Raw genomic sequence first — 27,618 nt, forward strand, 5'->3', positions numbered from 1 at the left:
CAGCCATTGTTTGACTTTGAAAGTTCCACAGCATTTGTGTGCAATATTCAGTCGAGGAAGGAAGGGAAGGACTTGAAGAGGATGAATTTTGCAGATTCATTTGTGTGTTTTTAACCCTGTCCTCCTCAAATAGTGGGCCGGAGCGGGTCCGCCTTTGGGTGTCACTTGTGGCCTAGCATGCTTTTTTTTTTTTGCCGTACCAAAATAAAGTGTAATTGCACACCCACTACAACAGGTGGCAGTGGTGCTCTGCTTTTCAGTGTTAGCAGGGAGTTGTAGACAAATTGGTCACGGTAGAAAGTTGTGGGAGGACAAAATGTTTAATTTTTTTGTGGGGGGTAAGTATTTGAGAAGCATTGTTTAAAACCACTAATTTCATAAACACCAAGATTTTGACCAAGAACAAAAAAGGTTGAGGGCTGAAATTTTTTTCACTTTATTGATTAACATTTTCACAATCGAATGTAAGCAAAAATGTACATAAGTTACAAAAAATGATTTGTTAGGAAAACAATGGGGTTGATTGGTGGTGTTAGAACTTACTGTTAACAAGCATTTCTGTGAGTAACTTTACTGTAAATTCAACATCCAGTGTTGAGTAACTTGAGAAGTGAGTAGTAGTCTTCCAATCATCTAACTTTGGCAAACAGCTGCATGTTTTTATGGTGGCAACATCATCTACTACTACTTTCATTGTTAAATAAGCTGAGTTGATTTACAGTATACACAACAATGATGAACGGTTCAATAAATCGTATATATATTTTTTTTCTACCCAAAAAGATTGCGCTCAAAGGAAGCGCTGAGATCGACAAAACTTGAAATACCCTAAAACAACAGAGAGCTTTTTTTGCTCGCATAAAAAACATCTAGAAAAGGGCACAATATAACAAAGCATACTTGGATGTAAGCCTGAGAGATAACTTTTAAAAAGTAATTCCGGTTTTACACATTCCCTCACAAAGGGATTCCAAACAAACAACCAAAAATATTTTCAGTATAACAAAGCACACACAATAAACAAAATTGTCTTGACTTTTTTGCTACAAATTTATGGTACAACTTGGGGGGAGGGGGGAGGGGGTGCAAGACTCATACAGGGGAAAACAACCAAGTCAAATCTGATAAGGGAATATAAAGTCTGAACATATGAAACACAACTAATAGAATTTTCATGACCTTTAAACAAGATTGTAACAACACAAAATGTCCAGAGAGTAATTGTAAAAAAAAAAGTAACAAAAATACCTTCAAGGTGTCAACAGCGTAAACACAAACATTTGCACATTGTGTAATAAAAGGCATCAGAAGTTCCTCCAGTTCCAAAGCTGAAGACAGTAGAGGACAGTGGTTAAAGGTTGGGGGGGGGGGGTGTTACAAAATAAACGTCACTGGTCCCTTGGCTCAGCCTCAAAGCTACATGGCGACATCTCAACACTGGAAGTCACCTGACCAGAGTGCGAGTACGGCGACTGTGTGCTAGGCCTCAAAGCGCTTGGGGCAGATGATGGGAGCGACGAGAGTAACCATGTAGAGCAGAAGACAGACCCACGAGGAGGAGATCTTGATCCAGAACACTGACCAGCTCCCGTCCAACAGCTTTTCAATCCTGTAGTTGTCGTAGCTGAAAAGTTACGGCAAAGTGAGTCCAAATAAAGACTTTTGAATCAACTACTCGTGTTGGAGTTCAACCCACATTTTTACATCCCAATACTCTTTTTATTTTATTTTATTATTAAACTCCTTTCCAATGTAGTAAGTGAGCAACTTACTGGAACCAGTTTGTTATGGTCATCATGACATAAAGGGAGCCCAGGAAGAAGACAAAGTGGAAATATTTGTAGCTGTAGGTGGTGGTCTCGCTCTCGTCATACACCACGTTTTGGCCTGCACCAGCCTTCTCTTCATCGTAGTCATCTGAAAGTGGAACAACTTCTGTTAGATTGATTCCCCTTTTATTTTCATTTTATTTGATTTTGAATTTTTATTTCGAACATGTATAAAAAAATAATTGAAATAATGAAAACAAATTGTGAAGCCAAAACTTGTAAACAGTAAAAAATAAACAATAATAATAATAATAATAATGAATTCATTGAAGCAAACATCATATTAAGCAACAAAAGATTTCAACCTAGTCTTTGGTAATAAGTTAGACATAGATGTGCGAAAAGGAGTAGGAAGAAGTATAAACTTTAATATTCCTACCACTTTGACTCCATTTCAACATCAAAATATCAAAATCATTTTATTTTTTTTTACAATTTGTAGATTTTTGCTATACATAGTAAACTATTAGGCTATCTGGTATATATATATATATATATATATATATTTTTTTTTTTTTTTAATGGGTCGGTATTGTGGGGGGCGGTGGGCTGGCGATTTGTTGTTAAACTATGTAAAGCACTATGAGTTGCATTTTTTTGTATGAAAAGTGCTATACAAATAAAGATTGATTGATTGATATATTATTAGACTTAATGAGGATTTATGCACGTGTTATTGGTAAAAAAAATAATATACCATATATACTTGGCTTTTACATAACAACAACAATAATAATAATAATAACAATAATAATAACAAAAAACAAATACAAAAAATTGGGATGGACACGTTTTAAAACCATCTCATCAAATTGAGCAACCAACATTTTAGCTGTCTCTTTCCCCAAGCGCGCGATTGGCAGCAAATTCTCATTTGTAAGCATTCACTTATTAATAAATAACGCTTTCGTGCCACCCCCTCAATGTCCAACGGGGGGCGCTAGTAGCATACAAACGTCTCCACACTTGTCACGCCAACCTCCTAGTAACAGTGACATCATCCGTGTTTGCTGACCAATACTTTCTCACCATTCCACATCAGTGTGATGAATAACAATGAGCAGAGGCGCTGTGTGTGCACACACTACCGCTGGGAACATATTCACACACTCAACGGGCTGGAGGGACACGGGTAGGCGGGAAGCCAAGGAGGAAATGAAATGGTGTGAAATTTAGGGAATGAAGAAAAAAAAAAGAGATTTTTTTTTTCCTACCTGTGTCATCTCCGAAGCAGAAGCAGCAGCGGGCTCTCTGTGGGATGGAGACAAACAAATCCATGTGGACTAAATTATCTTGAAAAACTCCCTGGGGTCTAATGAATTCAAATACTTGTTTGGCTTCTATTAATTGACTCAACCAGAGAAAAATCAAATATTTAAGCGTTTACTTCGGTCTCCGGTTCACTGTTTCTGCACACTCGCAGCGCCGCAGATCTTCGTTTGATTGTAGAGGTCAAACTGGCGGAAAAACAGAGAGGCCGTTATTTTCCATCACGTCTTGTCTTTTTTTTTTTTTTCTCTCGATCATGTGCCGCTCCAGACAGCGACTGACTTTTAATATCTTCCCATGCTGGGATCTCTTTGAGAGTTCTTACCAGGAGTAAAGGATGCAGCCAAACAGGATGACGGCTCCTAAAGCTGTGACGATGTTCTTGTCGCTTTCCTTCCCGGATTTGAAGGGAAAGACGCACACAGTTGTGTTCACGCCATCTTTCTCCACCACTAAGTACAAAAGCAGCCCGCAGCTTTTAGTAGCGGCATGTAGAGCATTATCATGCATATGCATTAGTGCAAGGATGGTAAATTATTAAGTATTGAAAAGTGAGGCTGTGGGGACGGATACACTGTAAGTGGTGGAAAATGTGGGGCAGGATGATAATCACTGTAGCGTTATGAACTCCTACTCACTTTCTTTTGGTTTACTGGAGAAGGCTGAGAAGGTGAGGTACATCACGTACACACTGATAACTCCCGGTTGGAGCAGGCCAGATGTTGGCTGGACTGAGGGAGCACAAAGGTAAACAGAAGTGTGAGATTAAACCTAACGAGCCGAATAAAATCAATGATGTAAGAATGTAATAACAATAAAAATAATTAAAAAATATTATTATATTACAATAAAATAATATATATTTTTTAAATAAAATATGATAATAAAATAATAATAATAACACAAAAATTGTAATAAAATAATATAATTAAAAAATATACCAATAAAAATTATAAAATGATATAATAATAACAAAATCATATAATAATAATAATAAAATCAATGTAGAACAAATCTTTTTCATGCAAATGTTTCACAAAGCTTTAAATAGATCCCTACGTTTCTGTATGAGTGGCGAGATGGCAAGCAGAGAAACAACGAGGCAGAGGGTGGCGTTGATGCCCAGGAAGATCTTGTTGAGGCGACACGCCGTAGGGTAGGTGTAGTACAGACCCATGAAGACCACAGCTCCCACCGCAATGCTGAACAGCACCAGAGTCACCAAGGCCAGCGCCGCATACCACAAACGGTTGTACTTCACGCCGGAGCTCCTGTGTATGTATGCAAGTAGATACGCAGAGAAAGGGATACAAAGAAAACAGGGTAAAAAAAAAACATGAATGTGAGTAAAGCAAACTAAAATATAACAAGGGGGAAAAACAGAAAACTAACAGGGTCCTAAAGAAAGAAATCAAAGACAGAAAGGTCTGGTGAGTTATTCCTGAGGACATTCTATGAATTTGGACAGTGGCGGCCTGCTGCCCGGATGGCTCCTCCCACAACAACAACAACAACACGACTCCCTTGCCAAACTTTTGCATTGACGTGGCATTGTGTGTATAGGCCGGCCAGACTGACTGACCAGTTTGTGTTCCATCTGTGGGCAAACTCCACCAGCAGCATGAGCTGGATCAGCAGGAAGATGAAGCCGCCAGCAGCTCCAATATAGCGCCACGCTAGGGAAAGCATGGAAATCGTTCCGTTAAGCGCGTAAATGCTAATACTGCTTACTTGTGGAAAGCTTGGTTAGTGTGCAAAATAAATTTTGTAAAGATAATGAAAATGTGTTTAAAAATGTCTTGGAGGTGCGTCAACATACTCATACATATATACTAGGGGTGTCAGGCAATTACATTTTTTAATCGTAATTAATCGCATGACTTCAATAGTTAACTCGTGATTAATCGCACATTAATATCTGTTCTAAATGTACAATAAAAAAAATAATTCCGAAGTTTACATAATCTTGTGAACATAAAAGTGGGGAAAATGTTAAACTAATAGAAATATGGCTGCATCTTTTAGCCATTGATACAGTAATTTCCTATTAATTCATAAAATTGTGTTAAAATTGAAAAAGATGTACTGTACCGTCAAGATACCGAGTGTGATATCGATTTGTGTTGTGGTCATTTTTCTGCCACTAGATGGCATAATTGCATTTGTAAGACGTTGGTGGATATTAAAAGCTATCTAATCTTTAACATGAAGTAACTTAAAATTGTAAAATACAACTTGACCCCAGTCTCCACAAATATATGCATTATTATTAAATGTATTACTGCAAAATTTTGACGTGAACGTGCCTGCTGCGACTAATTCCCCCAGTACAGGCTTTCCAAGTCAGGGGCGGTCATTAATCGCACGTTAAAAAAAATTGTGCCGTTAAAGGAAATTTAAATTAACTCAAAATTAACGCACTCATTTTGACACCCCTAATATCTTATGTACAATATTTACCTTCCAGAAAAATTTCCTCTTGCGGAATGAAGAATGCTCCCGCACAGCTAGCCACAAGCAAAATGAATTTTGGCAACCAGAACCTGAAAAAAAATTGACATAAATATGAAAAGCAAATAAACTAAACAAACAAGCAAAAATTCAATCTCAGTTTTTTGGGACGAGAGGCCAAGTCAGTCGCAGGGCACCATTTAAATTCATATTCACACCTATGGAGAATTTAGAGTCAAATATATGAACATGTAAACTCCACACAAGGCCTTCTGCGGAAGTTCAAACCAAGAACCTCTCATTTTGAGGCAAACATGCAAAGCACACGAACCTCTTTGCCGCCCGATTTGATCCAAACTGAAGAAATTTCCACGTGTCATGGGATATTTGCATGATTTTAATATTTGTATATAGAAGGTGTTAGGAAAATTATATATATATTCATTATACATTTGCTTAAACTTATTTAGGCTGTTTGTTGTGGGAAATTGCGCATTATGCCTTTTGTCAAACATGTTGCTAGCAACAAAACTTTCGGTGTCTTTGCCTCCTTTTGTTGAGTGATGATTTCCATAAATGTCTGCAGGTAAACCTGACAGTAATTTAAGTGAAAGTTTTATGTTGTCCAAGAGTGGGAATGTGAGTGTGACGATTGGCTGGCCTCTTGTGCCCCGCCTCTTGTCCAATGTCAGCTTGGATATGCTCAAGCACACCCACAACTTTACTAAGACACACGGTATAGAATATATATATATTTTTTTTATATAGGTGAAAGCCCAAATTGGATTGAATTTGGATTTTTGACGTCTATAGCCGTCAATGGCACCGAATAAATGAATATCCCTGAGGTCACTTTTTAAGTCAACTTGGGCAAAGAATTCTTACCCGTTATGTATGGCCGCCCTCCAGCCAGTACTGTTATTGACTCCTATGGTGAAGATGGAGAAGATGAAGAAGAAGCAGGCCATGCCAAAGCACACCTTGTAGACGGCAGAGTAACCAACCAGGGTCTTGCAGTTCTGCCCTGCATTCATCTTCTCACACAATTCACTGTAAAAGGGGATCTAAGTGACGACATACACACAAAGCCCAACTGGATTAGCTCTCTGCTGTATTGAACCACATTGAACACCCCCCAAAAGGTCCTCCCCACCCACCTCTACTAATGTTTGTCTAGGTCTGACTGAAAAAGACCAATAGCGTCTATTCGGAGCGTCACGCCTCTTAAGGGGCAAAAAGAATGAACAGGCAGGAACAACAACCTTGAATTTTCTCCCTCAAGTCTTCTTTCATGAAATGATGGCTGCGGGCTGTTAGAGGAGTATTACACCTCAGATTCAGTGTCGACAAATAGGAGACACTGATGAATACATTAACAACCTTTTATCTGCTGGTGGGGACTGAATCTTTGAAGAGGATAAGCAAAATGCAATTGGAGTTTTTTTTGCTACTGCCATCATAAAAAAAAAGGCCTTAAATGAGTGGGATTAATAAAATACTTTGTTGTGGCCTTCAACGTAGATAAGCCAAGATACGTTTATCAAATTTGATAAAGAAAGAATGGAGAAATGTCATAGCAAACTCCTAATGCAGTAACTGCAGAAAATATACAAGATATGTGAGAATTAAGTCAGCTACCGTGAGACACAAGCAGATCGACTTATCAGCATCTCTGTCAGATTACCACACTCTAAAAACAATTGGGTCAAAAGTAACCCAATTATGGATCAAAAAATGGACCAATCCACTTAATGGGTCAATTTGACATGATTTTCTGGGTTGGTTTATACAAAATGGCCCAATTCTTGACCCAAGATCTAACCCAACTTTATTGGTCGTTTTATACAAAATTACTTCTTTTTTTTTGGTGCAAAACAACCCAGAAAGTTGGGTCAAATTGACCCAAGTAGACAATCTGATCCAACTTTCCAGGTTGTTTGATACAAAATAACCCAATTTTGTACCCAACGTTGGGTCAAATTACCAAAGTAGAGGACCTTACTCAACATTATGGGTTGTTTTATACAAAATTACCTTTTCTTTTTGTGTGTGCGCAAAACAACCCAGAAAGTTGGGTCAAATTGACCCAAGTAGACAATCTGATCCAACTTTCTGGGTGGTTTGATACAAAAATACTCTCTTCTTTTTGTTTTTTTAAACAAAACCCAGAAAATTTAAAATTGGGTCAATTTGATACAAGTAGAAGATTGGTCCATTTTTGACCCATTGGGTTATTTTTGACCCAAAAGGCCCTTCTTGGAACCCTTGTCTCATGTTGAGGAGCACATTTGCATGTCCAAAATGAAAAAGGGAAGGGGCTGTCTTTCAAACTGCGGTAAATCTCAGTGCCCTCATGTGTACAATGGTTGTTCTTATAGCTGGGAACTTCCCACCGAGTGACATTGTGAGCTTCTATAAGTGTGCATGTGTGACGAGGGGAGGAGGTGAAATCAGCAGTCAGCACGCAATAGCACCACATGAAGGTATCAAACTGCAAACAGATACACAGTGGGAATCATTCTAATATGGCTAACCGAAAACTGCAAACACAGAAATAGTGGAAAGATGCCGTTACCCTCCTCAGGAGAAGAAATGTTCATGTTCCACATTTTCAATCTGCTGAACAGTTTTTTTTAGAGTGGGTTACATTCCATATGAACAAAAAGTTACAAGACAACAAGCCATTATTAAACCTGGGGAACAACTACGAGAAGTAAAGTGCACTGTTCAATATGTGTTAAAAAAAAAAGAAGAAGAAAGTTAAATAATGAAGTTTCTTGTCTGTGTGTAACGTGCGCACTTACTTTTTTCATCTCTTCCTCTACAGTGGGGGACATCATGACCACACAGACGACGGTGACCAAAAGGAAGAAGAAGGTGTACGTGATTCTGGTGGCTGTGGACTGCTTGATCTTTGGGCAGCAGTTACAGCAGCACGAGCAGGCTGCTGAGCCGCAGCAGCAGGCCAGCTGCATTGTGGAGGAAAGAAGATGATGAAGAGATGGACACTGAAGTGTGTCTTCTGCCCAGATTTAGTCATAACTGTTTTAATTTCCTCATTTCCTCAAAAGAGCTTTGTTCTGCGGATATATCCTCGCCTTGAGTGATATCGCTATCTCTGCCAGGTGTAGTCATGACTGCATAACTTCCACTATTCCTCAAAAGAGCTTTGTTCTGTGTCTGAATAGCGTCCTTGAATGTTATCGTGCACGTCCGGTTAACTTTGTTGAACTGTTTACTGGAAACTTTGTGGTACCGCCCTTCAAGATACGAATGATTCTTCAAGTATACGAATGTTGTAAGTTCTCTGTAACTTCGCACTTGTGAGAAGCTACAGCCATTGTCTGCAACTCATTTGTGCCCGGAATATTCTGTATAAAAGCTTTGAAGGAACTGTTCATCGTCTCCAGCCTGTATTCAGATAACCAACATTCTCACTATCTGAAATTAAACGAACACGCGGAGGAAAAAGCGTATCTTCCAACAACACATTAGACGTTAGCACACTTTTGTAAGTCATCTATACAAATGTACGAATGTCAAATTGACAAAAGACAGGCTTGAAGTTCTATTTGAGGAAGAGGAGGGTCTCTAATTGTAGTTACTGGAGTCACCCCACCCTAGTTTTGTAATGTCTCCCACAGAATGTAGAACAAGATTCTGCAAACAACTTCTGCTTCTAACTGGCAGGCCATGCTACATTTCTTCAGGTGATTTCTTAAAGCTATGCTTCACCGCCATTTTGTTTTCAATTGTGGCTTCTGTGAACATAATCTGTTGCCATCCCATTTTTACTTGTAATTATTTTAGGAAATTGTGATTCAAGTGTTTTTCTAATCCGTAATTATAGAAATGCTACAATTCAATAAATAAAATACATACTATAGACAGTGTTTTCTGATAGGAATAAATTATTTTCGTTCTTCTATTAGGCTATCACGTCATCATTTGTGATTGGATTATCGAGGATGCAGAGGCAGAATTTCCACCTACATGTGCAATTTCTAGCTTACGCGCTGTGGAAGGACACAATTAGTTTTCGAGTTTACTGCAGTGCGTTACGCAACGCACGATGCCAATGATGGTTGCACAGCGTGAGAAGCGCAACATTGTCCATGCCAAAACAGGTCACATACTGAAAATAGTACGTAGATAGAGGTTATTTTTCTACGATAACTTTTGAGCGTAACAGAGACGTTCGTAATTCGCGATTCCACTGTATTTGTATTTCTCAATTCCCCTTACTGGGAAAATCACATTAATGTGGATATATACACTGCTATATAGTGGCGGGGTGCATCACTTCATGAGTACCATAATCAGCATGCATTGTGGGAAATGTAATTTATGTTATGTTTAATTTTGTGTGGACCACAGGCTGTGAGTTTGACTTTCCACCCAGCTCTGGCAAAATTGTAAAATGTTCTTAGTGTGTGGCTGAAGGGTTTTTGAGGGACCTCTTTGATGCAAATAAAAAGAGAAGAGTGCGGAGAGACTGCTTTAGAACGTAGCAACGAATTGTATGGTGCAGTTCTTCTCCGTTCTCCTCGCTAGCTTGTAAAAAGGTACTAAGGTGTCTTCTCTCCTTCATTGTGTTGTGTCGTTTCTATGAATATCAGTTTATTGAACCCGACAATGGCTTGTAAACATGCTGAACAAACTAGGATGGCATTAATCCTCGTTGAGGTATTTGCACAAAATGTGGATATTTTAATGATTATTCATATTAACTCATTCACTGCCATTGACGGCTATAAACGTCAAAAATTCATTACAACTATTTCTATTAGTTTAGCTTTCCCCCCCACTTTTGTTAACAAGAGTATGAAAACCTAGATTGTTTTTATTGTACATTTAGAATAGATAGAAAATGTGTGATTAATCGTTAACTAGTGAAGTCATGCGATTAATTACGATTAAAAAAATGTATCACCTGACACCCCGAATTTTTAATAATCTTTTTTTTTTCATTCACTGCCATTGACGGCTATAAACGTAAAAAATTCATTAGAACTATTTCTATTAATTCAACATATTTTTTTTCACTTTTGTTAACAAGACTATGAAAACCTAGATTGTTTTATTGTACATTTAGAACAGACATAACATTTGTGATTAATCATGAGTTAACTAGTGAAGTCATGCGATTAATTACGATAAAAAATTTTATCACCCGTCACCACTCATTTCTAATAATCTTTTTTTTAATGAATTTATGGCAGTGAATGAGTTAATATCATAGATAAAGCATATTAGGGAGCTGCAATTTCACCCAGATTGCCCAGACATGTTGAAGTTCAAAATGGCTCCATCCATCATTTTGTAATTATTATTGTCATTAATATATGTGGGAGCCAAATATTAATAGTGCGAAAGGGGTAATTGTACAAAATTTGGACCCATTGACTCCCGTTATAAATAATAATTTTGTATTTTTTTTTTGACGCACCGTACACCTGGTGTGTTATAGTGCATTTCCCGTGATTACTCAATTTATCCCTTCAGTGGGGCCTCAACTAAATGTGGAGAGTAAAAATTTTTTGAGTTGAGAGTCTTAAAAGGCATAATCCACCAGGCGCCGCTAGAGAGATCAAAGTGCATGCAGTAAGCCAGAGGCTCTACTATGTCCTGTGGGCAAGCCAGTCTACAAAATGGTCTTATAAAAGGGTTCTGTTCTAAACCCCACACCATAATAGTTACATCGAACTGATGCAAACTGACAGGTAGTTTGAATTGGTAGGTAAGCCTAACGAAGGGGATACTTTTTTCTCTTGAGATGACGAAACATCATAGAGTCCTTGTGAAAAAAAAATATCCAACTTCTAAATGTGACCTAGAGCAAGTTTTAGTTTCTCACAATGATTATGACCTCCATTTTTAACCCACTCATTTGGCTGTCTTGTGGGATTTAAATAAAACCTTCAGCAGGTGTGGTTCAGGCCACGGGGTTGGCAAGTCTTGGCGAAGTTCTTGGCTCGCTCTTTCGGCTCCTCCCAAGGCCGTGTCAACATACTTGAGCTCCCGTGGCCAGCGTTTTCCTCCATGCTGCTTAACAGGATAATGGTTACGCACCCACGTCCTCCTCAATGGGCGATTAATTAGGCATTACAGAGTGAAATTAACCGGGAAACAAACAGGGCATTACACAGAGAGGGTGTTTGGATTTCATTAGTGTAGGGGGTGTTCCCCCCCCCAGTGAACTCCACACTGTGTGTGGGCAAATGACAGACTCTGTAAAGAGTGAGCGGGGGAGAGGGGGCAGAACCAGGAGAGGGTGTCTAAAGAAATTCTTCTAGACACCCATACAAAAAAAAGGAGTATCCATGGTAACCAACGCTGGCCTTATCCACTACATGGCCCCTTACTGTCTGCCTCGCCAGCATATCGACAGGTGGTCAACGTGTCTCTGACATATGTCCCTAGCAAACCCCCCACTTGCTTGTCATGTTGGTCTGGCCGTCCCAGAAGATCTTTATCCTTCCTTGGGCCAGCTGCTGTACTTTATAGAAATGAGCCAAGAGCCTCACAAACATCTCAACTGACTGGAGAACAGTCAATTTCACCTTAAATAGTATGCAATGTTAATTTTGTTGGGACTTTTTCAGTCCCTGTCAAGTCCATACATTACGTGGGAAAAAAAAACTGCTATAAAAGAGAAGTTATGGAATTTGCACTAACATCTTAATGAGAGCAGCCGTGGAAATGAATCGCGAGACAGAAACAGTTCAGACGAAACTCTCGACACACCCCGCTGTCTCAAATTACAGCAGAGCAGCAAGGAGAAAATGTTGTGGAGGGGAAGGAGGAAAAAAGAAACGACATCAAGGACAATAGAAAGCGATTCATGGCATAGCCTCCCTCCCGCTGTGAGAGCTACCCCCCCCTCCCCCCTCCGGGGGTCTCCTTTACACTGTCACGCCACCATTGTCTGTACGTCTAGGCAGCTGTGTACACACGACAAAAATGTATCACTGCTCTGTTTTCTTTACAAACTAAGTCTTTGCTTCTTTTTTGGGGGCAAATGCAGCCCATAGCTACAAGTAAAGTACAAATTACAAGTGCGTGTAGTTCCAAAGTCAAACATGGTCACAGCTTAGCCATTCATGTGTGAAAAAAAAAGTTGTTAAAAATGTAAAATGTGACTATTTTCTTGTTTCTTCTTTTTGGACAGTTTGAAACAGAAACATCCAATATCTATAGGTCTTAAACAAAACATGCAAATGTATTAAGTTCGTAAGATTCTTAATAACATGTATGTGACACACTTTTGTCAAAATATCCCAGCGATCAAGAGGTCTACTATACTTTTAAAATTTTCACAAGTGGACGCAGCTCTTCATCACCAAGCCGCTGAATTTAAACTTGTCAAACACAAAGCCACACACAGGCAAATACAAATAGGCCCTTCCGTGGCGATAACTTCGCAGAATATTCGTATGTGCCGATTATCAGAAGTTAACACTGCTAGCTGATGCTAATCTATACACTGTTCACCATTTAGCGTTGACATGTTTCTGTGTACTTGTGTGGTCAACTTGTCACTACCGATTACTTTTAGAATCGATTAATCTATCCATTATTCAATCGATTAATCTGATACATTTTTACTTTGCATTGAAGTGTTTTACAAAATAGCTTTGCTTATTAACCAGTGATTGTTGTTCATTTTGTATAGTGATTAAAAAAAGGGAGATTGATGTACTCGTCAACCTTTTTGAAACTGATTATGTTGGCGGTTTGGTCATTGCTTATGTCTTATTTTGATTGAACACAGAAGATAATCATTCTTCTTCCATGAAACACTACAGAAATCAGTGATTAATTACTGTTGAGATGCAGAAATCAGATTGTTTTGATCATTTTCAATTAAATTAAATTAAAAACGATTACTCAATTCTTTAATTAATGCTTAATATGTTGATCTTTGATCCCAGCCTAGCTGATATGTCCTGGCTAGACAAAATATGATATGAATTTTAGTGACAGGTGATGAACTTACTACAGTACAGTGTGAGTTGGGATTGATCTTAATGTTAACACTTCTTAAATCATATCATCTGTGCTATCCAGTTTCCACTGGACCATTTTATAATATGTCCAAATCACGTGGTTAGCCCAGATCGAACCAGTGGTAGAGTGGACCGTAGCCAAACTATTAACTTGGGGTGATAATTTTACAAGTCCAGTGACTTTTACAGCTCATCAACGCAGACTTTGCGGATCAGATCTCCCACTTGTGGTTCTGCAGCAGCTGTGCTGTTCAATTGTAACACTTGGCAACAATATAACCATTAGTGGAGGGAAAAAAGAAAACTAACAAAAATTTCTTGATGTGTATTTCTAGTTATTTAACCTTCGGTTGTAGACTTTAAATAGCGCGTTGAATGTCCTTAAAGTGTATTGAGAGCCCAATATCTTCTATGTCCTCATGTACTGTGCCAACGAGTTGTGTAGGCTCGCTGTGAGGCTTACATGCTTCCACATGGTTTCTTTTCTGTCCTACATTCACAGCCAATGCTTCTCGCAGCTCTTTGGACCAAACTCAACATTGGGCAAAAGCCTACCCCCTACCTCACTTCAACATGGTGGAAATCTCCAATCCCACTGAGATGTTATGACCGAGTTGCTCCCCACACTATGACCACTCCTTTTTCCACACCAAACAGCGCTACCGCTCCATTTGCGAGCCAAGGAGGAAATGAACAGACCGCACTCTAATTCGGGCTCCTTGAAACCGCAATGGACACGCATTTTCAAACTCAAGGAGACACAAAAATATGCAAAAATAGACTAAATCGTTGTCTGGGATAAAGATTTTAAAAGCCACCAGGATAGCTACAAATGAAACTGATGTGACTGTTTGCCCCCTCTCCATTTTTCTTATAACCCCTTCAGTTTTCCACATCTCCCTGCCACTGAAGCAAGCAGGAAACAGCAAAGAGTTTTCCTGGGATGAGATATGTGCTTGTGTAATTAAATTCCTGAGCAGAGCAACTCAGCAGCGAGCCAGTGGGCAAAATCTTCTAGCCCAGGAAAGGGTTGGTTGGTCAGCATTATGTGTACATTTCAGTAAATTCACCATTATTCATTGTACTGTGATTTAGATGTCTGATTAGAAGCGGAGGATGAATCTTTTTTTTTTTTTTTTTTTTTTTTAAGTGTACCAATCAGGATTTGGATTACATTTTTTTTTCTTCCCGGAGAGCTCAGTTCATTCGGTAATTTTACCGATTTGACATCATTGCTCTCTTTTTTAAATGTTTAAAAAAAAAAATCTTTTTTTTAAATGTATTTATTATTATTATTATTTTTTTTTAATGTATTTATATTTTTATTTTTTGGATTACAGTGCCCCATAAATGCTTTGAGAAGATACTACAACATTTCAACATCTTGGCTTCGGGATAAGCAGCATGTGGAATGACAGAACAAAAACAGCATCTGGTTAACGTGGCATCTTATGGAGCAGATGTGAAGTCCCACAGCACGAAGCTTTTAATTGCAGCTCTATGACTTAGAGTACTGTTGTGCCGCTACACTAAATCTATCCATTTTCTATACCGCTTGCACTCATTGAGGTTATGGGTAAAACTGACGCCACCCTAGCTGAGTTTGGGTGAGAGACGCGGGTGCAACGTGGACTGGTCACCAGCCAATCATTGGAAACAAAAAGACAAACAACAATAACACTCACATTCACACCAGTCATTTTAAAGTGTTCAAATAACCTATCATGCATGTTTTTGGAATGTTCAAGAAAGCCAGAGTAACGGAGGAAAAATAGATTGAGAACATAGAAATTCCACACAGTAATGCTGAATTTGAACACAAAACCTCAGAACTATCAAGCAAACGTGTTATCCAATGATTCACTGTGCTGCCCTGCTGTACAAAGGAATAAAAATGTTAAGTCCTGCAGGTACTTTGGGGCAATTCTATGGCCACATAGTTAATTTTCTGCTCATAATAAATTGGGTGAATGAAAAAAAGAAGAAGCAAATATTGGTTGAAATATTAAAAAATAATTGATTGGCCAAGCCCCAGAAATATTCACTACTACAATAAAATACATAATGATATACGTATACTGTACTAATTTTGAATATGACCAAGAATGGCTTGAAGAGCAAACTGAACATAATAACAATATTGGGTCACGACAGCGTTATCTGATTCAAAATGTTACCACTTCTTAAACTCCAGTGTGATGTTTATGAAGGCACTAGTTAGGTGGATTTGTTCAAAATTACATTTCAAAAATACAAAGTAAACAATGGCACGTGTTAGTATTTGTAAAATAAAAATGCTGGTACAGAAACTAGACATGGCTGTTTTTATTTCTTTAGTACATTTCATACACAATGCAACTCACTGTGCTTTAGACTGGGAACTGGCGCATATGTTGAGCTGTCATGACGGACAGCAAAAAAAATGTCAAGGGTTGGAAAAGTTTAACTGGAGTACAGTAAAAACAATAAGAAGAATGTAAACCACGTCAATTCACCTTCTAATACAGGGGCAACGACACGTCTGAGCCGTAGAAACTCAGCAATTTCTGTTTCCATGTAACATCTGGTCAGACGGCCAATGACGACATGCTATTCACAGAAGACAGTTCCTGCTAACTGCTGTTTAGCTAGCTCACTTAAGCCCTGCTGCTTTGTTTTCCATCAATGCCTTGAAAGCTCCGTCAATGTGTATTTCCATACATTTTTTTTAACAGTAAGTGGCAATACTGAGGGGGGCACTAATTGACGGAAGACCTCGGCGCTGTGGATGGCAACATCAGGCGGAAACCACAAAGCGACGCTCGCCGTTTGTCAGACAAATGCTCAACACCAAGAAGAACCACCCGAAATGTAAAAAATATTGCTTACCTGCGAGATACAACACGGAGTGCACATCCTAAGGAGACACGACAACCAGCTTCAGAAAAAGGAATACGAGGTCGGCGCTGGCTGTGTAGTGGAAATGGAATAGAAGCATGAAGACGCCAACAAACGCGATGGAAGAGCTGACTGTTGTCCTCCCGCACAGCCCCGAGCTCCCATATACGCCCGCCTCTCCTCTCCTCTCCTCTCGTACACTATCGCCTGTGTACTACTGTACCCCCCCCCCCCCCCCCCGCGCCCCCTTCCTTGCATAGGAAACCATTTTAATCTTCTCCGACACTACACATAACAGCAAAAATAACCCATCGCGGTTACTGTACTTTATAAACAGTAAGTACAAAATCATGGAATTACGGTAACATGCAAACATACAACAGATACACGTTAAGTAGAGGGCAAGTATCAACGTTAGGCTATCCGTGCATTTATTTTGTGTCTAATTTTTAAGTTGCTCAAGAAACACTTTTGGGTCAGGTAGGGTAGGCCAAGGCTACACCCCCAGAAATCACACACATCAGGACGCCTGGTGCTGTCCAAAAATAGAAATACAGTATAAATAAATACATAAATAAAAACAGAAATACATTTTGTTTAAATGCACCTTGATTAGGGGGAAAAACACACACCATAATGCATATATTATTTTTTGGGGCCCAAGGCAATCCCAGTCTTTGGCCATGCACATCCTGTAAAGAAACTTCAGAGATTTGTTTCTAAATAGTAGTGGTGCTCTGTCGATTGGACGATTTCCGTGGATTTTTTAAAAAATCTGAATCTCTCAATCAATATGCTTTCACTGCCGATCACAATAACCGATCATCCGTAGCTTGTACTTTGCAGCCTGTAACCAACTAGAGACCAGACTGTTTATAAGTGTAGCGGATATTGATGTTTCGTCAGGGTTTGTTCAAGGTTGCAAACGGTCGCAAATACGTTCTCCAGCAGCTTTAATGGTCACTAACAGTTTTTCTTGTCTCAAGGAAATTTTCAACATGACGAGCATCTTTAGTGGAGATATGTCATTCAATTGTTCTTCACCATTTCAATTTTCCTCACCTGTTTGTCGGTGGAATTGCGACGTAGCCTACAGCTAGCTAGCCGATCTGGTTCTTTTTCAGACCAGCTGACATTATCTGTCAGTCTGGGTGTGTCTCAGTTCTCAGTTGGTGTGTTTGTCTTCGTGCTATGAAAGTTCTCGGCACCAGGAGGAAGTATCGGCGTCGATGCCTGGCACCAGGTCTAAGTGAATGAACACAGTATGTCGTGATGCACTTGAAGATCACTCCCCATCGCTGCTTTGGCGACAATCTTTGATGGTATAGGAGTCAGGACAATAGTCAACTTGTGTGGAATAGAATAGGGGCTTCCGGGGCCTCAAGTGGGCTGGATGAAGGTTTGCCATTAAACAGACTAAAAACGTCCCTGAAGAGCCCCGTAACAGATGTTACCCTTTCCGTTTCGGTTGCCTGACCCGTGTCCTTTTGGTAAAAACGAATCACAGGCCGTTCTATTGTTTCCAATTTGAAATAAAGGCTCATTTCTGCCCGCTTTATGAAGCCTTTACAATGTCATCACTTCTTTAATGTTTAAAATACTGACCAAGTTTAAACACGATTTTCTTCATGTTTTTTTTTTTCAAGCTCTTTTAAGTGTTTTTTGGAATTTTCATACCTGGTGAACTGGTATCTGCTGCAACCGTCCAATTTATTTGTTTGCGCTCACTGGCGTTTTTACCATTTCGCTGATATTAGTGAAGTACTCTGACGTGAAGGATCAATATTGCGGAAAGCTAGACCGTGTATGACTTTAGGGTGATTTGCTGAACACCTTATCCACACAGACACTCCAACGTGGTCGGACATAGGACTATTTGTGTCTTTCACCACTGACCTACTATACAACTACAAATACAATGTACAGATTAACAAAACACATGCTTTGAACATACAGAACAAAGAAGTGCCATGATCCAAGGACCCTTAGCCGCCCAAAAAGGTGCCTGCCATAAAATACAGACAAAACCTGCACAAAACGCAGCAATAATGAGGAATTTAAAACAATTGTGCATCCTGAAGCTACTTCGTAGCCATTCATTATGAACTACACTTTGTTGGGGAAATTCATCTACTCAGCGGGTTAAAGATTCATAATACAGGTGCCAACCTTTTTTGGGGTATTGTCCACTGTCCAACCTGACTTCAGGTAAGAGGCAATGTACGCTATATGAACTAGTTACCAGTCAGTCATTTCATGCATAATAACTCCAGAGAAAATAGTTCATATATTTCGACCATTTATTGGTTTTATTAAATAAAATAAAAAAAAGCATTACTGTTCTTTGTGGGGGGGGGGGGGGGGGGGGGCAAAAGGACTGAGAAATACTTCCTGATCAATGAACCAATCAGAGCTTGGACAACACTGCATGCTTAACTCAACTTGAATATCAATTTCTCATGTTAAATACATGATTCCGTGCCCTCTCATCAGCAACCTTACAAATATGTTTTGTTTTGAGATGAATTGGCGGTTCTTGTGTGCGTAATGGGCTAGGTACTACTACTTTTGTCCATATTGTCAAAACAGATTTCCATAGACTTGCTAACACGGTCTTTTTCTTTTTCTGTCACATAAATAGCGAAAATCCAGCAAGTTGTTGGCTGGAGTTCAAGCAGGTCGTACTGTTCATCCACTGCCGGACTCCATGATTCAGCAGTACCTTTGACATTAACTCATTCACTACCATTGACGACTATAGACGTCAAAACTTCATTTTAACTATTTCTTTTAGTTTAACAATTTTTCTACTTTTGTTAACAAGAGTATTTTTTATTGTACATTTAGACCAGATATCAAATTTGTGATTAATTGTGAGTTAACTAGTGAAGTCGTGCGATTAATTACGATGAAAAATTTTAATCGTCTGACGCCCCAAATTTTTTATTATTTTTTATATTGTAATTAATCGCATGACTTCACTAGTTAACTCACGATTAATCACACATTTTATAGCTGTTCTTAATGTACAAAAAAAAAAATTCTAGGTTTTCATACTCTTGTTAACAAAAGTGGGAAAAAATGTTAAACTAATAGAAATAGTTCAAATGAATTTTTGACATCTACAGCCGTCAATGGCACACATCTGATCAGAATATCAACTTCTTGATGGGACCTGAAAAACAAAGATAGATTCATAGAATAAGTACATTGAGAAATAATGTCAGCTTTTCCTATAAGCAACAATACACAAACACACCCAGAAAGCCTATTGGTGTCTTTAAATTCTCCCTGTAACATACTAGAGCGTAGACCATAAGGAATAGTGAACCCAGATATTTTCTAAACCACAGGATCAGAGGAGACGATAAAGCTTTGAACCTCCCATGAACACCAAAGTAGCAGAAATGCGCGCGTTTGCCTCGACTGTATAATGAATCGTGGAGCCAACACCCTTTGGAATTGCTACTTTCAATGAAGCGATTTATATGCCTGCCTGGTATAAATAGCCATTGCTGGACTGTTACTATTATGTGTCCTAGGTGCGAGTGGGATGTGAAATGAAAGTGATGATGTATTGAAGCCAAATCATCACGGTAGTGGTTCGTTTACAAGTCGAAATATCAGATAGAAGTCGGTCTTTTCATTACCTGTTTCTAGGCCTTCCAATTTTCTCTTGAGCACGGTTGTCTCCTTCTCTCGCAGGACTTCAGCAGAGCAGTTGGGTCGGGGAAGTTGCGGGCCAGGTGTGGGACTAGGCCGATTGCTGAAGTACTTCATCTTCAGAGCCTGTTACGTGTACACATGAAAGTGGCACTGTTAAAAACAATAATCATGCTCTTGATTTAAAAGTAAATAAATATACAAATCCGCTTCTAAGCTCACCTGTGTGGCTGTGGTCCTAGTTGAGGGGTTAAATGTGAAGAGGCCATGTAGCAACTCTAGCAAGTCATCTGTAGCTGCGCTAAATATGTGCTCAAGAGGTGTGCCAGGAAATATTTTGAATGCCATATAGTCTGGTAGACTGCTTACTCCCTGTAAAGTGAAACAAATAGTGATATTTGGAAGGGGGGGGGGGGGGGTGGATGGGAAAAACTAATGCATACCGGCCATGTTTCTTCTGTCGGTGTCCCGAGAGCCTCAAAAATCTTGGTCAGCTGGTCAAGGTCAGAGTCTCCAACAAGAAATGGGATCTAAAAAAACAAACACATAAAAAGCATTAGCACAGCTAAAATATTTTACACACCTATTCTTAAAACGTTTGGGTACCCGAAGGAGTAACTCTGCCAGGATGCATCCCATCGCCCACATGTCAACACCTACGCCGTACATTCGGGCACCAAACAGAAGCTCAGGAGAGCGGTACCACCTAGGAAAAATACACAATTGTTTGCTAACAGTTGACAGCTCTACAGTAATTTTTGGACTATAAGCCGCTACTTTTTTCACTTTCCACAGAACGAGAGCGAGACAATTTGCACCCTCATTATGGAAAAGAAAGTAGTGGGAACCCGGTGCGGTAACATTAAAAATCCTGCGGCTTACAGTCGGATGCGGTTTATATGTGTAACAACAAACTCTAAGTATTCCCCAAATGTAGCTAGCGCGGCTTATAGTCAGGTGCGCTTTATAGTCCAGAAATGACTGTAGTTTACATGCAACAGCACATACCTGGTAACAACTTGATGAGTGTAGACTCTGTTGGGACTGCCGAAGGCTTTGGCCAAACCAAAATCAGCCAATTTCACCACTCCATTACCGTCAAGCAGCAGATTATTGGGCTTCAAATCCTGGAAATTCAAAAGGGCAAATATCAAGTCTGTATGACTATATTCCTCCCTAACATACTTTGACCTTCTCTTGACCAACTGTCAGTACTGTCTGGATTACAAAATTTAATAAAGTTATCTCTTATTAGAAACAAAACTCTGTGTGCATGTATTTTGTCTTTACCCTGTGTAAAACCCAATGTTGATGCATGTACTCTAATCCCTGTAGAGTCATGAGGATGAAGGCCTTAATGTGGGCTGGAGTCAGGACAAGGCTGGTGTCCTTGATGATCACCTTTACAAAAACAGAGAGCAAGAAATAGACCACACAGCAAATACAACCAGATAACTGTGATGATTTACAATCTATGACTGGGAGATGATGTCAAAGAAGCTGCACAGTTAAATTCCGATACCAGATCTCACTCTTAAGTGCTGTTTGTTCTACCTACAGTGTAGTTACCTACCGGCAATGAATACAATCTTCCATCTTTTAAATGCCTTAGAATAAGCTTTTAGTCTGGCCTCGGGTATGGCATCATATTTCGTATGAGCTGCTAATGGCACCAATTGACTGTTAGCGCCAAGAGTGGAAAGATATTGATTTTTTTTAAAGCGCTGTAATCTTGGTCATGATTTATGAGTGCTGTGCATTTAACAAGGGCGGTGTATGCTATGTAAAAGAAAACTACACAAAAAATGGTACTAACTGTACACCCTCTAAAAATCTCTCTCACTTTATCTTGTAGCATAGGAAGCTAAAATGTAAAAAAACAAAAACAAAAACAAAACCTTTTTTTTTTTTAAACCATTATTCTTGGAGGTGAATAGTTAATCTTTGGATTTGATAAATGATGTAACGGGAGCTTTATAATGACAGATTGCATAGAATGGTGATTTTTAACTAGGAGACATAACAGTGCTAATTACAGATTTTAATTTGATGGATGAACTACAGCATACAGACGTAAAAAAGAAGAAAAAGAAACTACCGGTACGTAAAAATACTTCATTCAAGGATGGCCAAAGTTTTACCTCCAGATCAGTTTCCATAAAATCAAAAACCAGACTGATGTTTGATTTGTGTCCAAATGCATCCAACAGCTGAAACACAGTTATATGGCTTTTAAAATCAATTCTTAACTTGTACAAACACAAGAGTAATATAAATAAAAATGTATCCACCCCAATAATATTTGGATGATGGAGCTCCTGCAGTAGTTTGATTTCTCGTAGGGCAGTCCGGTTGATACCTACAAGCATAAATTGGCATAGATGCCTTTACAAAGCTGCTTTGTCATATACAATGTACAGTCTGCCAGATGAGTCAGAACTCACCATCTTTAGCTTCAGTTCTGTGGCCAATTTTAATCTATTTGGGGCGGAGAGAGAACAAATACAAAATTCATATACATGCACCAGAACAGCCCAGAGCAGTTGACAACGGGAGAACGTAAGCTTTTACCTTTTTAATAGCGACTATAGTGTCGGTTGTTTTGTCTCTGGCTTTGTACACTGTGGCAAACTAGAGAACAGATATTGACAGACAGATTAGTTTAATAATACTGAGGGAATTTATTATACTCACAATAGTTCCCCAAGGGGAAATTTAACACATTCTCTGCAGTATATATTGTGTTGTGCCTTCTGTACACAACAAAGTGATGAACCAGATCACAGACATTCAGGCATGCAAGGACAAATTCCAGATAGTATATTTCTCAAGGGCACCTTGATTGTAGCAAAAAAACTAAACAAAACAAATCATCTCCCCAACTAGTTGCCTTTATTAGATTTGTCCTCAGCAGGACTTGAACCGTTGCCTTCCGGCTGAGTTACTGCCCCTTCGTTCCCAATTGATTAATTAAAACGCCGTCACAGCATATATTTTTTATTTCCAAATAGTTCAAGAGAGACATCTCTATAAATGAAGTTCCACAATTTTAATAAATCAGAAAATGGCACAGCACTGTGCCTTAGTCTTTTTTTTAATTAATTTTTTAACTATAGATAGTGAATAATATATTCCGGAAACCATAAGAATCATCCCGTGTACAGGGGAATATTTGAGCTTTGATTTAGCTTGAGAAGTGGTGATACTATCACGCAATCACAAAATGATTAGCATTAATAACACACGATTTCGACGTATAACTGAGTAGGAGTGGATGAGCTGACATACTGGCATTGAAATAATTTTAAACACAGTGCTGTTGAAAGAAATGTTGCTCAACAATGAGTCCCAGTGTGCACCACAAATGCTTTGTTGACATTAACAACCGGGTTGCTAGCATGCTACTAGCTTTGTTTCATGAAAACAGAAAGCGACTGCCTGGAATGGAAACAAACTTTAAGAGTGAAAAACACAAACACAGATCGAGACCGTTCACCTGGCCTTCTCCGAGGAAATCCAGCTTTTCGTATCGCTTGGATCTGGACTTTACATCAAACGCCATAACGGTAAGATGTTACTGAAAGTTCCACACATCTAAATGCATGTAGTTTCATGAGTGTCAACTTCCGCCTTGTTAAAGGTCTAGAGGTAGTGTTTCCGGGTAAATAAAAGGTCTTATTTAGTGCAGCAGCGACATCTACTGGTTTGCTATGACAACGCATGAGTGACGTAAATAGCAAAAGTAAAACTGCTGATTTAGTTGAGAGAGAGAAAAAAAACCGGTTTCATTTCCTGTTGTTTTTACTCCGGTTGTGATTGTCTTTACCCCCAACAAACTGGTAACTATATATTTGGAGCAATCTGCATTCTGCACCCTTTTTCAGCCTAGTTTGTTACTAACATTGTATTATCCCTTGCTTGTCGCTATGTGATATGATTTATTCATATTTTGGTTGGCATAATCAACTTTTAAACAGCCCTATTAATTACACTCTTATTAATCTGCATGCGCATTCTATATAAGCATATAATCAGTCACATTCACACAAGCACACAAACAGTAAAACTGAGAATTGGGAGGCAGGCATGTGAACCACTATGGTACCGTTCTTCCCATTATTATTATTATTATTATTGGGAGTTGTAGTAGTTGTTGTAGTGTGCTTCACTTGTATTTCAATGCAATTGTTTGGAATCGTTTATCAGCAGTACAGCCTGTGAACATTGGACAATGCTAATAATTTCCCCTTCTCATGCAACTACTGTTTTCCAAAATACTGTATTAGAACAGCTCTCTGTACGCTCCTCAACTGTAAAGTAAAAATAAACTAATGCCTCTCTTAAAGTGTCAATCAAAACTGAAATGAGACAAATAATTGCAAATAATATATCCGCTATGTAGCTAATATAAAGTGTTACAATGCTGCTCACATTTTGTCTTAAAAAATTCTAAAATGTTTTTTTTTTTTTTTTTTTTTTTAACAGTTTGACATTGCTCTCCTGGGAGTATCTTCTGTCAGTGAGGGAGCTTTTGTGATCCACGCACCACTGAACACATCTCTACATCCCATCTCCATACACAGTAGATGCCCTCACATCCCACAGGATTAGGCACGGTTCCTCTCTTATGACCCTCCCTGCTTCTTCCTCTCGCTCTGTCTCGCTCTCATACACGCACACACACAGAGCTTTCATTTTCATGTTACATTTGACAAGAGAAGTGTGAAGGATAAGCGGGCCTAATACACCCCTCACTCTCCCCTCAGATGCAGCTCGCATTCTGTACGTATGCTGACAGCTCACAGACGTGACTGACAGCACCGTATGTGCTCATGCAAGCATTTCTTCTTCAGACTTTAGCAGCCGCCTTTCCTGGCATCCTATTATCAACCTCCAGAGACACTTAGGCGGGCCTTAATGTGGATCATAACTGTCCAGTGGTAGACATAACTCACAAACACTTAGATCGCTGACTCCTAAAACAAATGTGACATGTTGATACCCTTGTCTAATTCAGCTGTGATTTGAGCACGCTCATACCGCTCATGTCTTTCTCTGTGACTGCTGCGCATGTGAGGAGAGGCGGTTTGAGTTATAGAGGCGTAAGTGCTTCTGCTGGCGTTTATATAGTTTGTCACAGTAAATCTCATGATAGCAATGGTAGCGTTGTGCACACTAACTCAACTCTGGTTATGTGTCACTTTAGCAGATGGTGATGCAGCCGAGCTGGTGTGTGTGTGTGTGTGTGTGTCTGCATGTTACAATACATGCATATCGGGCAGGGCGGTGAAACCACCAGGCTGTTGATCAAACTCGTAGGAAGTGGGTGTTGTTGAACGTGTACTTGCCGCCGCACCACATCCTGTTTCAGGGAGGCTGAGAATTTTCACAAGGTACTCTTGATAATGTGGCTACAAAACACACATGCACACACACACGCACACAATTATCTTCTTAGAACTCCAGATATATTTTTAATATATATATATATATATATATATTAGATTTATTATTATTATTATTATTATTATTATTATTTATCGAGTAATTGTTTAAAAAAAATCTAGAATTTTTTATTATTATTATTATTATTATTATTATGTTATTTATTGTGTATTATTTATTATATTATTCATTATTATTATGTTATTTATTATTTATTATATTATTCATTATTATATTTATTATGCATTATTTATTATATTATTCATTATTATTATTATGATTCATGAATTAATTTTAGACTATGTATTATAGATATATTTTTATTTAGTGTATGTCAAGGGTAGACAAACTACAGCTTGTGGGCCAGATGCGGCCCACTCCAATCTTTAATCCGGCCCATGACTTGTTTTCATACATCACCCACAATCCATTTATCATACATTAGATTGTCATGTTGATAAAGACGTTTTCAAAAGAGTTTTCAAGGTTGGACTGAATGTGTCAACGACGATGAATGGGTCAGTGCAATCACAGTCGGTCGAGTGTTTGTTATACACCTGTCGAATGCGTTTCTCAAAGTGGATGCGCTCACAGTGCAGCTGCTTCTGGCCACATGCACAGTTATAATGAGACAGGATGTTTAAGGTTGGATGTCAGAGGTGTGAAAGTTCACACACGCTAAGACAAACCGAATCTGGTTCCTGAGAATGAAATATGATAATTATGTAGCCTAACTGTTTTTATTATTCTATGTTATGGAATATTAGTCAAACTTTTTACAACAGGTTTTTACAAATTAGAAATTTGGTTCCTCCCCAGGCTGAAAATACTTAACAAATTTCAACAATATTCACATTTATGTAACACATAAACTAATGTTTTAGATTTTTTTTCAATAAAAACCAAGAATGAAATAGCCCTTCATCAGGACATTGGGCTCTATTTTTGTGAACCGTGTAAATCCTGATTGACACGCCGGAGGTGGGTTAGACCCGGTGTTGGTAATTTTTCAGACGAGCGCAGGCTGGCGGATCTGAGAGAGGGAGGTCTGGGATTGATCACTGTCATTTTCAATCATGGCCGATGAAAGTGTCTCCTCTCATTCATTAAGATTGTTGTGCGCCGACAGTGTTGACACAGCAGAGCGAGAAGTGATTTTTGACATGTTGACATGTTCCAACTCTTTGAGTGCTGTATTAACTAATTATTTGTAACTCATTGAATTGCCACAACAAAGTGATACACCAGAATCAACAATTAGAGGCTCAATGCAACTTGAGCCGCACTCATATACTGCAGGCAAAACATCCAGCGATAGGAATAGGGACAGCCACAGACTAATTTACTGTCATTTGTATACAATCAACATATGGCTTTGCAACATTGTTAGATATCAGCTGTCAGTTGGAATAAGTATGAAGGCAGGTTTTGTCTGCCAGCTTCTTCGTCCAGTATCTAAGCATCAGCATACACACTTGTACAGGGCTTCAAGATGAGCCCGTTTGATTGCTTGGCTCGTTGAGAGACAACAAAATTATGCTAATGGTCTCATGAGTGGTGGGAGGATGGGAGGAGTGTCATCTCTTCAGATTGACAGAAACAGCACGGAGCCCACAGTTAGAGGTATTTAAGGTGGTGTTTACTGTTGTCTCGGTTACCACCTGCATTGCTTTTTTTTTTTTTTTGGGTTCTGGTCTGTAGCTCCTGTCAGATATGGTTATCACTCTCATTAGAGGGATTTTTACCTTCCAGGCAAATAGAAAACAAAGCCTTGCAGCGAGCTCCCACTCTCTCTCTCTCTCTCTCTCTCTCTCTCTCTCTCTCTCTCTCTCTCTCTCTCTCTCTCTCTCTCTGTGAAGAGCTGTAAAAAATATATATTATTATTAATAATAACAATAATAATAATATTTTTTTAAATCCGCATATTTACAAAGATAATACAATCCTTTTATTTTATTTTATTAATGCTGTTGGTACCTTATTTAGGTAATGTTGTTGCAAGATGCACAAAATGTATTGGGCGGCTTCAGTTAAGTTGGTCAAGCGGTTTGAATCCTGGCACTGACTGTCCACAA

At 38.9% G+C, this 27,618-nt stretch overlaps 2 protein-coding genes across 3 annotated transcripts; both read right to left on the reverse strand.

The window, feature by feature from the left end:
- Nucleotides 1–412: 412 nt before the first annotated feature.
- Nucleotides 413–16,638, reverse strand: serinc5 (serine incorporator 5). Its single transcript, XM_086075166.1, has 12 exons — nucleotides 16,427–16,638; nucleotides 8,354–8,518; nucleotides 6,435–6,613; nucleotides 5,559–5,641; nucleotides 4,681–4,774; nucleotides 4,158–4,369; nucleotides 3,737–3,829; nucleotides 3,424–3,550; nucleotides 3,217–3,286; nucleotides 3,044–3,080; nucleotides 1,773–1,917; nucleotides 413–1,624 (listed from the first exon to the last, which is right to left on the reverse strand). The coding sequence occupies exons 1-12, from the start codon at nucleotides 16,451–16,453 to the stop codon at nucleotides 1,480–1,482; spliced, it is 1,377 nt and encodes a 458-aa protein (XP_085931292.1). The 5' UTR covers nucleotides 16,454–16,638; the 3' UTR covers nucleotides 413–1,479.
- A 2,166-nt stretch (nucleotides 16,639–18,804) lies between these two features.
- Nucleotides 18,805–23,728, reverse strand: cdk7 (cyclin-dependent kinase 7). 2 transcript variants are annotated; one of them, XM_086076099.1, is made up of 12 exons: nucleotides 23,595–23,728; nucleotides 22,670–22,729; nucleotides 22,543–22,576; nucleotides 22,390–22,457; nucleotides 22,240–22,308; nucleotides 21,389–21,499; nucleotides 21,107–21,225; nucleotides 20,705–20,804; nucleotides 20,542–20,628; nucleotides 20,321–20,470; nucleotides 20,086–20,224; nucleotides 18,805–19,610 (listed from the first exon to the last, which is right to left on the reverse strand). In XM_086076099.1, exons 1-12 carry the CDS (start codon nucleotides 23,658–23,660, stop codon nucleotides 19,585–19,587), a joined length of 1,029 nt encoding a protein of 342 aa, XP_085932225.1. In that variant the 5' UTR covers nucleotides 23,661–23,728; the 3' UTR covers nucleotides 18,805–19,584. The 2 variants fall into 2 exon arrangements, with proteins under 2 accessions (XP_085932225.1, XP_085932222.1); XM_086076096.1 differs by having other exon boundaries at nucleotides 22,240–22,457.
- Nucleotides 23,729–27,618: the final 3,890 nt, after the last annotated feature.

Source organism: Leptonotus elevatus, chromosome 5 (genome assembly GCF_054856555.1).
Source record: "Leptonotus elevatus isolate MCC_2025b chromosome 5, RoL_Lele_1.0, whole genome shotgun sequence".
In the NCBI taxonomy this organism is placed as follows: Eukaryota; Metazoa; Chordata; class Actinopteri; order Syngnathiformes; family Syngnathidae; genus Leptonotus; species Leptonotus elevatus.

Coding starts and splice junctions, on each gene's coding strand:
- cdk7 (XM_086076096.1), bottom strand. CDS start 23,660: ATGGCGTTTGATGTAAAGTCCAGATCCAAGCGATACGAAAAGCTGGAT. Junction 21,226..21,388: donor AACATTGGGTTTTACACAGG/GTAAAGACAAAA, acceptor TTGAATTTCCAG/GATTTGAAGCCCAATAATCT. Junction 20,805..21,106: donor ACTCATCAAGTTGTTACCAG/GTATGTGCTGTT, acceptor TATTTTTCCTAG/GTGGTACCGCTCTCCTGAGC.
- serinc5 (XM_086075166.1), bottom strand. CDS start 16,453: ATGTGCACTCCGTGTTGTATCTCGCAG. Junction 6,614..8,353: donor TAGAGGAAGAGATGAAAAAA/GTAAGTGCGCAC, acceptor GTCGTCACTTAG/ATCCCCTTTTACAGTGAATT. Junction 3,081..3,216: donor ACAGTGAACCGGAGACCGAA/GTAAACGCTTAA, acceptor TCCATCCCACAG/AGAGCCCGCTGCTGCTTCTG.